The 10584-nt window shown below is 42.8% G+C and overlaps 1 protein-coding gene across 1 annotated transcript in view; it reads left to right on the forward strand.

The window, feature by feature from the left end:
* The window catches only part of FNDC1 (fibronectin type III domain containing 1), a 109107-nt gene extending 100818 nt beyond the window's left edge, over positions 1–8289 (forward strand). The window contains exons 20-23 of the mRNA XM_055433027.2: positions 363–392; positions 1375–1536; positions 5293–5415; positions 7473–8289. Of these exons, the coding sequence (XP_055289002.2) occupies positions 363–392; positions 1375–1536; positions 5293–5415; positions 7473–7588 (431 nt within the window). The 3' untranslated portion in view covers positions 7589–8289. The remainder of the gene's footprint in view (positions 1–362; positions 393–1374; positions 1537–5292; positions 5416–7472) is intronic.
* The last annotated feature ends 2295 nt before the right edge of the window (positions 8290–10584 follow it).

Consider the following 10584-nt stretch of genomic DNA (forward strand, 5'->3'; position numbering starts at 1 on the left):
TTATCAGTGGTTAATTTGCTGCAATAATGTGTCTATGTTTATGGTTGCATTTCCTAAAAATAACGTGGTCTCTTGGCAACTATTAGAATTAACATGATAAATATCTATAGAAAAAAATCCAAATAATTCAAATCTAAATAGTTATCAAGAAACTGAGGGCTGAAATTGGAGAGTAGAAAGATATAAATGTAACTTCTGAGACTGTGATATAAAATTTTTAAAGTCTTGGCATACGCCAAGTGAATCTTACACTTTCTTGATCTACTGCAGCTTGGTTAGCCCTTTCAGTTACAAAAAATTTCCATAGTTTTGTGGCTCCATGACATAATAGTGAAGTCAGCTGTTTCTTTTTCATTCTACAGATAATCCTCTTCTTGTCGTGAGGCCACCAGGTAAGTTGCTCTTCTGCATAATCTTGACATTCTAGTAATAAAGTTGGATATTGAACATGAGATTGTTATGGTTACTCACAAGTAGACATGCCAAACCATTTTTGTATTGTCATAATTTTCCAGCAACTTCTGTGGTTTCTTTGTACCCGCTCTCCTAGGGAAAAAAATGGTCTGGAAATTGTTAGATAGAGCCCTAGTAGACGATAGCTGGGCTTCCCTGGTAGTTCAGTTGGTAAAGAATCCACCTGCAATGCAGGAGACCCCTGTTTGATTCCTGGGTTGGGAAGGTTCCCTGGAGGAGGGCATAGCTACCCACTCCAGTATTGCCTGTAGAAACGCCATGGACAGAGGAGCCTGGCAGGCTATAGTCCATGAAGTTGCAAAGAGTCGAACATGACTAAGTGACTAAGTACACCATGGCATAGACAATAGCTATAAAAACCGTTGTGGGTGGCCAATAACCTGTGAAGTGGTAACTATTTTCCTAACCTCCTTGAATATTTAAAATTGATGAAAAGATAACAGAATGGATTAAGAGTACAAAAAAGCTTACTTTGTTTTTCAAATAAACAGAGAAAAACCTATTGCCTAAGTTCAGGACAGGTCTTAGGAGTGACAGGAGCAGAAGGCATCTATGCTGAGGGGCTTTGGGAGTGGGGAGGTGGGATGGTATGACCCCCAAGGTCAAACTTGTCATTATAGCTTATGTTCCGTGAGGCCAAAAGGCTTTTTCTTACTCTGAGAATCCTTTATGGAAATGCAAATAGTTGAAATATCTTCAGGTGTGAGGAACTCTTGAGCTGTACTTCAGTACAAAGAAAGAGGAGAGAGAGCGTACCCATCGTGAGATGGGAAAACTGCTCAGAAAAGCCCTGCAAGGAGGGCAAGGCCCAGTGAATAAGCCGACATGTCTGGTACTTTGTACAAGAGTATAAACACTGTGAAGCGCTGTGACTTGGAAGATGTGCTTTGTGTTGTCCAGGTGGTGAGCCCATCTGGATCCCGTTTGCTTTCAAACATGACCCTGGCTACACGGACTGCCATGGCCGACAGTATGTGAAGCGGACATGGTACAGGAAGTTTGTGGGAGTCGTTCTTTGCAATTCACTGCGGTATAAGATCTACCTCAGTGACAACCTGAAAGGTAGGTCTTTGGGGATGGCATGCTGTGGGAAGGTATGAAAAGTTTCTAGTTGATCAGATACTAACTTGACATAGCAGGTGCACCAGAATGCAATTGAGGTGTGGACCAGTCACGTCTCAGTCTGGCTCAAATGCAAACCCGTTTTGCAGGCTCTATGCTAGAGTGACTTGTTTTCACACTGGTACTCAAGAATATATGTATATATTTTCAGTCTACTGCTTTTTAGGAATGAAGTCCAGAATTCTATTAGAAAATCAAAGGGCATTCTTCTTTGTTGCTGATTCTATAACAGTCGGCATGCGTGTAAGCTGGAATTATTGAGGACAAGTCCACACTACGGTCCTTGCCACCGGCACAACTTCACAGAGAAAAAATGCAGATGGTGAAACGTAGATGAGCTGCACTATTTATTCTGTGTCCAAACAAAAATTACATTGTTTTCATCACGGTAGGGGATTCAAACAGAGAATAACATACGTGCTTTGAACTACTAACATTTCAAAATGCCGTTTCTACCCAGCTGGCTTTGACTCACCCACCTACACATAATTGTTTCATATTGCAAAATTCACACAACTTTTAATGTTTTAGCATAACATTAAAAAAAAAAACTTTCCTGCAGCTGGTTTACATTTTATCATAGGTCAGTTATTTTGTTCTTTTATTTGTTGCTAGTGATCATCGTTTCTCGATAATCTCAAAATCTCCCCAACCATCCCCCACTCCAGCAATTTATCAGTGCTTATGCCTCTCCCGACAAAAAGTGTCTGTTTCTCTCTGCTTTCCCCCCTTCTCCCACACTGCCCTTTTCCTCCTCTGCTTCAGAATTCCTGGGAGGGGATGCCATGTCTGGTATCGCAGGGTTGAGAGAAACAACTTGGCCCTACTGTGCAGCTCTGGTTCAGGACCAAGGACAGCACCTCCTGCTACAGACACGCCCTACTTCTAGTTACTTAGGAAAATAAGTCTATTTTTACACATATTCATGCTTTTCATAATGGTGTCGGAAAATATTCTCTGACTATCAGAGATTCCACCTTTTTTGAAACCAAAGAGTGGAAAGGTCTCTCATTTATTAGCTGAAAATGCCTAAAATATTTGTAGTTTCCATTTAAGGAACACTTGCTAAGTATATAGCATACATGATCTCAATAAATCCTTACAATGCTTTGAAATCAGTGCCATTAACACCATCTTCTAAACATGGAAAGTGTGAGACACAAAGTGTAAGTAATGTGCCCTCTTCAGTTTATTCCCTCAGTTGTGTCTGACTCTTTGCAACCCCCTGGACTGCAGCACGCCAGGCTTCCCTGTCCATCACCAACTCCCAGAGCTTGCTCAAACTCATGTCCACTGAGTCCCTGATGCCATCCAACCATCTCATCTGCTGTCATCCCCTTCTCCTCCTGCCTTCAGTCTTTCCCAGCATCAGGGTCTTTTCCAGTGAGTCATTTCTTCCCATCAGGTGGCCAAAGTATTGGAGTTTCAGCTTCAACATCAGTCCTTCCAATGAATATTCAGGACTGGTTTCCTTTAGGATTGACTGATTGGATCTCCTTGCAGTCCAAGGGACTCTCAAGAGTATTCTCCAACACCACAGCTCAAAAGCATCGATTCTTTGGCACTCAGCTTTCTTTATAGTCCAACTGTCACATCTGTACATGCCAACTGGGAAAACCATAGCTTTGACTAGATGTACCTTTGTTGACAAAGTAATGTCTCTGCTTTTAAATATCCTGTCTAAATTGGTCATAACTTTTCTTCCAAGGAGCAAGTGCCTTTTAATTTCATGGCTGCAGTCACCATCTGCAGTGATTTTGGAGCCCAAGAAAATACTGTTTCCATTGTTTCCCCATCTATTTGCCATGAAGTAAAGGGACTGGATGCCATCATCTTAGTTTTCTGAATGTTGAGTTTTAAGCCAGCTTTTTCATGCTCCTCTTTCACTTTCATCAAGAGGCTCTTTAGTTCCTCTTTACTTTCTGCCATAAGGGTGGTGTCATTTGCATATCTGAGGTTATCGATATTTCTCCTGGCAATCTTGATTCCAGCTTGTGCTTCATCCAGCCCAGCATTTCACATGATATACTCTGCAGATAAGTTAAATAAACAGGGTGACAATATACAGCCTTGATGTACTCATTTCTCAATTTGGAACCAGTCCATTGTTCCATGTTCAGTTCTAACTGTTGCTTCTTGACCTGCATACAGATTTCTCAGGAGGCAGGTATGGTGGTCTGGTATTCCCATCTCTTTCAGAATTTTCCAGTTTGTTGTGATCCACACAGTCCAAGGCTTTGGCATAGTCATTGAAGCAGAAGTAGATGTTTTTCTGGAATTATCTTGCTTTTTCTATGATCCAGCAGATGTTGGCAATTTGATCTCTAATTCCTCTGCCTTTTCTAAATCCAGCTTGAACATCTGGAATTTCTTGGTTCACATACTGTTGAAGCCTCACTTGGAGAATTTTGAGCATTATTTTGCTAGCGTGTGAGATGAGTGCAATTGTGTGGTAGTTTGAACATTCTTTGGCATTGCCTTTCTTTGGGATTGGAATGAACACTGACCTTTTCCAGTCCTGTGGCTACTGCTGAGTTTTCCAAATTTGCTGGCATATTGAGTGCAGCACTTTCACAGCATCATCTTTTAGGATTTGAAATAGCTCAACTGGAATTCCATCACCTCCACTAGCTTTGTTTGTAGTGATGCTTCCTAAGGCCCACTTGACTTCGCACTCCAGGATGTCTGGTTCTACGTGAGTGATCACACCATCATGGTTATCTGGGTAATTAAGATCTTTTTTGTATAGCTCTTACATGTATTCTTGCCACCTTTTCTTAATATCTTCTGCCTCTGTTAGGTCCATACCATTTCTGTCCTTTTTTGTGCCCATCTTTGCATGAAATATTCCTTTGGTATCTCTAATTTTCTTGAAGAGAACTCTTGTCTTTCCCATTCTATTGTTTTCCTCTATTTGTTTGCATTGATTGCTGAGTAAGGCTTTCTTATCTCTCCTTGCTATTCTTTGGAACTCTGCATTCAGGTGGGTATATGTTTCCTTTTCTCCCTTGCCTTTAGCTTCTCTTCTTTTCTCAGATATTTGTAAGGCCTCCTGAGACAGCCATTTTGCCTTTTTGCATTTCGGTTTCTTGGGGATGGTTTTGATCACTGACTCCCATACAGTGTCATGAACCTCTGTCCATAGTTCTTCAGACACTCTATCAGATCTAATCCCTTGAATCTATTTGTCACTTCCACTGTATAATCCTAAGGGATTTGATTTTGGTCATACCTGAATAGTCTAGTGGTTTTCCCTACTTTCTTCAATTTAAGTCTGAATTTGGCAATAAGGAATTCATGATCTCAGCCACAGTAGCTCCCAGTCTTGTTTTTGCTGACTGTATAGAGCTTCTCCACCTTCGACCGCAAAGGATATAATCAATCTGATTTTGTTGTCGACCATCTGGTGATGTTCATGTGTAGAGTCTTCTCTTTTGCTGTTGGAAGAGGATGTTGCTATGACTAGTGCGTTCTCTTGGCAAAACTGTTAGTCTTTGCCCTGTTTCATTTTGTACTCCAAGGCCAAATGTGCCTGTTAAGTATCTCTTGACTTCCTATTTTTGCACTCCAGTCCCGTATGATAAAAATGACATCTTTTTTTTTTTTTTGGTGTTGGTTCTTCAAGTTTGTGCAAATTCCTAAATCACCTGTAGCATTTTTGGGTCAGTCACTGACTCATCAAATTCCTTTTTGCAGATACATTCTACAGCATTGGGGACAGTTGGGGAAGAGGTGAAGACCACTGTCAATTTGTGGATTCACACCTTGATGGAAGAACAGGGCCTCACTCGTACATAGAAGCCCTCCCTAACATTCAAGGTAATGTGAACAAAGGCCTGACCTATTATACTGGGGGGTGGGGAGGAGGGCTAACATAAGGAGAAAATTCATGCTATCTCTGCCTTTGGTTTACCATTTGAAGATGGATGTTAGCAGCATTTTTGATCATAAAAATAAGGAATCAACAAAGTACTCCTACCATGTGCTGTATTTGGAGTGAGCCTTGGAGAGGTGGCTCAGACAGTAAAGCACCTGCCTGTAATGCAGGAGACCTAGGTTTGATCCCTGGATCGGGAAGATGCCCTGAAGAAGGGAATGGCTATCCACTGCAGTATTCTTGCCTGGAGAGTTCTGTGGACAGAGGAGCCTGGAGGACTGTGGTCCATGAGGTCACAAAGAGTTGGACACAATTGAGTGACTAACACTTTCCCTTTTACTTTGGAGAGGTAGGGATACAGAGGAACATAAGACTTTATCCCTACTCTCAGGAAACACAGTCAGAATTGGAAAATAAGGATAAATATATGAAAGGTAACTAGAGCAGACAACTTAAAGTGCAAACAATGGCAAGTTTTGTCACATGACTGTCCCATTATCAGGTAATTGTGCAGATTATAGTCAGTCTCTGAGTTCAAGAGAGGCAGGCCACTTGAGGCTGCCAGGGGAAGTTTTCAGAAGATGCGGAGTCTGGGCTGAGTCATAAAAATTCATGCAAAGATTAGAGAGTCTTCCAGGGGGAGAATGGCATGAAAAAGAGTACAGAGAAATAAAAAATAAATAAACTCAAACCAACCAGGAAATGTTTCAGGAGACTGTGAATCAATTATTTCATGATGGCATTGTAAGAGGAAATAAGTATATTCATCTCAAAGTTAACAATTTGTAATACATTATTAACTCCAGTAAAACAAGTTTATTAGGCGGGTTTCTCCAGAGAATCAGAACCAACAGCAGAAAGATAGAGACAGAGAGATAGTGAGGAGAGAGAAATAGAGGATGAGATTTATTGTAAGGAATTGGCTTATATGATTGTGGAAACGGCAAGTCCAAAATCTACAGGGTAGCCCAACAAGGCTGCTGGAGATCTAGGGAAGAGCTGATGTTGCAGTTCAAGTCTGAAGGCAGAATACCCCTGTCCTCAGGGAAAGTCAGTCTTTTTCTACTAGAGCCTTCAACTGATTGGCTGAGGCCCACCCGCATTATAGAGGCTTCATTGCTTCTGTGCTTAGTTGCTCACTCATGTCTGACTCTGCGACCCCATGGACTGTAGCCCACTAGGTTTCTCAGTTCATGGAATTCTCCAGGCAAGAATACTGGAGTGGGTTGCCATTCCCTCCTCCAGAGGATCTTCCTTTCCAGGGCCTGAACTCACATCTCCTGTGGCTCCTGCATTACAGATGGATTCTTTACCACTGAGCCACCAGGGAAGCCCATGAAGGCTTCATTACATAGGTACAATTGATGAAAGTATTGACCATGAGTGACTGAACTCAATCTCTAGCTCCTCTCTCCTCCCTGAGGTTGGGGGTGGGACGGAAGCCCCCACTCCATAATCCCACGGTTGGTCCTCTGGTGACTAGCCCTTACCCTCAGGTGCTTTCCAGGAGCCACTTCATTAACATAAGCCCACATGTGGTTGAAGAGGTTTATTACGAAATAATCATTTCCCAGACACTTTTATTGTTCTTCAGTTCAGTTCAGTTCAGTCGCTCAGTCATGTCCAACTCTTTGCAACCCCATGAACTGTAGCACGCCAGGCCTCCCTGTCCATCACCAACTCCTGGAGTCTACCCAAACTCATGGCCATTGAGTCGGTGATGCCATCCAACCATCTCATCCTCTGCCGTCCCCTTCTCCTGCCTTCAATCTTTCCTATCATCAGGGTCTTTTCAAATGAGTCAGCTCTCCTCATCAGGTGGCCAAAATATTGGCGTTTCAGTGTCAATATCAGAGTTATTGCTCTTACCACTCAGGAAATTCCAAGGGTTTGGGGAGCCTCATGCCAGGAGTGGGGATGAAAACCAAATATCCATTTTCTATTATAAATCACAGTGTCACAGATGCATTTTCTCTCTCTCTTTTTTTTAACCTTCCAGGCTACCATCGCCAGTACCGCCAGGAGCCAGTCAGCTTTGGCAACATAGGTTTTGGAACCCCCTACTACTACGTGGGCTGGTACGAGTGTGGGGTCTCCATCCCGGGGAAGTGGTAACCGCAGGAAGATCGTGCCGGAAGCTTGCTCTGCTGACCCCCTCGTTAACTTGAGTGAGGGCCTGCGAGCAGGAGAAGAGGCAGTGTCCCAAGCCCCACTGCTGTCCCAGTGTCAGCAAGGCCACATGGTGGACACTGGACACTTCAGGTGCCTTCAATCTGGAGCTCAGTCCTACGTCTTGGCCTGGACCACACACCGGCTTCAGTGTTGCTGTTAACTTCGCTTCTCTACATGTTTTACTTATAACAGCACGTCCCAGAGATGGCACAGACACTCCGCTACGGGGATGCATGGTGCGATTTTCATCGTTTTTAGGCCCAAAGTTCAGATGCTTCAGTATCTCCAGGGATCAGTATCAACATGCTCAGCTCGCTTCATGGAACAACACCCGCTTTCTTTTTTCTCACTGGACTCCTCCCAAAGTAGCTAAATTTAAGCTTTGGATCCCTCTCTATGCAGTAGAACTGAATTATTAAAAACGCCACTGAAGGAAATATAGCCTACTTAAGATTTATTCTGTGGACTTACCCACTGCTAGACCAAATGTATCAAATCTTACTTGTAAATTCTCAATTTTGAGATATATATATATATATATGTATATATGCATATACATATCTACACTCATCTGCAAGGACATTGATTAAAATTGCTAAATTTGTACTTGTTCACTTGATAAATGTGTGTGGGACTTTTTGGAGCAGGGGTGCTGTTTGCGAACATCTTTTTAGAAGGCTTCAGAGAATATGTACTCTGTATAACATGGCAAGAATGGAAAGGTGTGGGTTCTTTCCATGAATGCTGCCAAGCCCGGGAAATGACTGGGATGTAGTGATGTTATGAGCCAGTAGCAAACAGTGATTTCCATCTTCCACACCCATGTGAAAAATGAACCAGAGGGCTCGTGAGGACAGATCTAGTGTGTTTCCATATTAAGATTTTAGGTCCCAAATGATTATAAAATCCAGTTTAAAAAGACTCCTTTCCCCTTTCCTGCCGAGCCCGGTGTCTCCTCCTCAAAATATAAGCATCTTACCCTCCTCAACTGCAGAACAAGAGGGTTTATGTAGAGACACTTTATTCTAATTCTTCTTTAAATATGGTGTTCTTCACATGTGCATGGTACCTGTGTGTCCTCGGGCAGCTCTGGGGAATGAAGGGTTTGTCTTCTCCTAAGTTTCAAGGTGAAAGACAATAGTGGCGGGGGTGTGGGAGGGACTTCCCCGGTGGCCCAGTGGTTGAGAACCTGCCTTCCAAGGCAGAGGTGTGGGTTCAGTCCCTGGTCTGGGAACGAAGATCGCCATGCTGAGGTGCAGCTAAGCCTACGCGCCGCAACTAGAGAAAGCCTGCCTGCTGCTATGAAGACCCAGTGCAGCCAAAACAATTTTAAACAGAAACAAGAATCAGCAGTGGGAACAAGCCAGGGGCAGATACAGCTCTAGAACCCAGGAGCTGTACCACTGTGTAGACGATGTAATGGTGTAAAGTGATTCGCTACTGGAGTCAGCTATTTTTAGCGCCAGTGCCAGGTGGAAGTGAAGCCTGATGTGTCTGGTAGGTGTGAAGGTTAAAAAGCACAAGGAAACAAGTCACTGCGGATCTTTGTGATGGGGCGGCAGGAGCGGGTGTTTTCAGCAACACCCACAGTCCCCTTCTGCAGTTAACAATAGTGGAGAAAATGCAGACATTCTGAGGGCTGGGAAAACACCAGGATAGAAATCTTCTGGGTTTCTGAGGCTTTTGTACATAAAAGTGGAATTATGAAAAAGGGAATGCCTTTTAAAACACCTATTTTTTCACACTAACCTTCTAACATGTTTCACAATGCCAAACCAAAAATAAGACCTTTAAAGATAAGTGACTTTTCCATATACACCCATCTTCGTTATGGGGCCTCCTGAAGGAGAGATGGGGGATCAAGGGCCCAGCATAGAGATGCAGGCACCTTTCCCATGTGGCTCACTATTTCACACACTAAACCGTGTTTCTGGTCAGCCTCACCCCAAAGGGCTTTATACTTGTTTCATACACAAAAGAACACATTTCCCACAGAAGGATTTACACTTACTTCACAGAAATCCAAAGATTTCAGTGTCATTCACTCATGCAATGTTTTTGAGCTCCTCCTGGAAACTTTGACTGTATTTGAATCTAGAAATCTGCAATTTTATTACAAAGAAATGTCTCAATTCTTTATGGAAATTACTGCAGAGGCCAGATGATAGCTCAGCCAAAACAAAAACACTGAATCTATGTGAAGGTGATAGTGATTCCAATATTCCCTCCAAATTAGGTTATGCAGCAGTTCAAACACATCCACAGAGGTTACATGAAGGTTCCAGAGCTGTGAGGTCCCAGAGGACATGTTTTAGGAGCTCCATTGGCAGCAAGATGCCAAGAAGGGCATTCAAGATTGTAGAGGGTCTGGAAACCATTTTGTGTCAAATTAGGATAAAATGAATGGGATTGTTCTCCTTAAGACTTCATCTACTTCCAAGGCTTTAAGGAAGAAAAGGGTTTGCCAGCTCTGGAGGTCAGAGTAGACACAAGTGGGAATTAAAGGAAAAGAAAAGTTGGCTCAAGGATTTTTAGAATTCTAGAGGAATTTAAGAAGAGTTTAATTACCATCTGAGCCTTGTTGGAAACTACTGAGATGTTCATCACTGAAAGAGCTGAAATATAGCTGGAAATGTCTACACTTTTGATTTGAAGCCCTCAGCCTGTTCTTAATTTGGCGTGTGAGCTCACAATGGTTTTTCTGTGCATTTGAAGGGTTGCAAACAAAACAGACAGAGCAAAAACACCGTATATGCAACAGCGACCACCTGTGGTTCTAAAGTAAAAAGGCAAAGTGTGAGTCTCTCAATTGTGTCTGACTTTGTGACCCTATGAACAGCAACCTTCCAGGGTCCTCTGTCCATGGGATTTCCCAGGCAAGAAAACTGGAGTGGGTTGCCATTCCCTTTTCCAGGGGATCTTTCCAACACAGGAATTAA

Source organism: Moschus berezovskii, chromosome 10 (assembly GCF_049115385.1).
Source record: "Moschus berezovskii isolate FMDL1 chromosome 10, NW_MosBer_1.0, whole genome shotgun sequence".
Lineage (NCBI taxonomy): Eukaryota > Metazoa > Chordata > Mammalia > Artiodactyla > Moschidae > Moschus > Moschus berezovskii.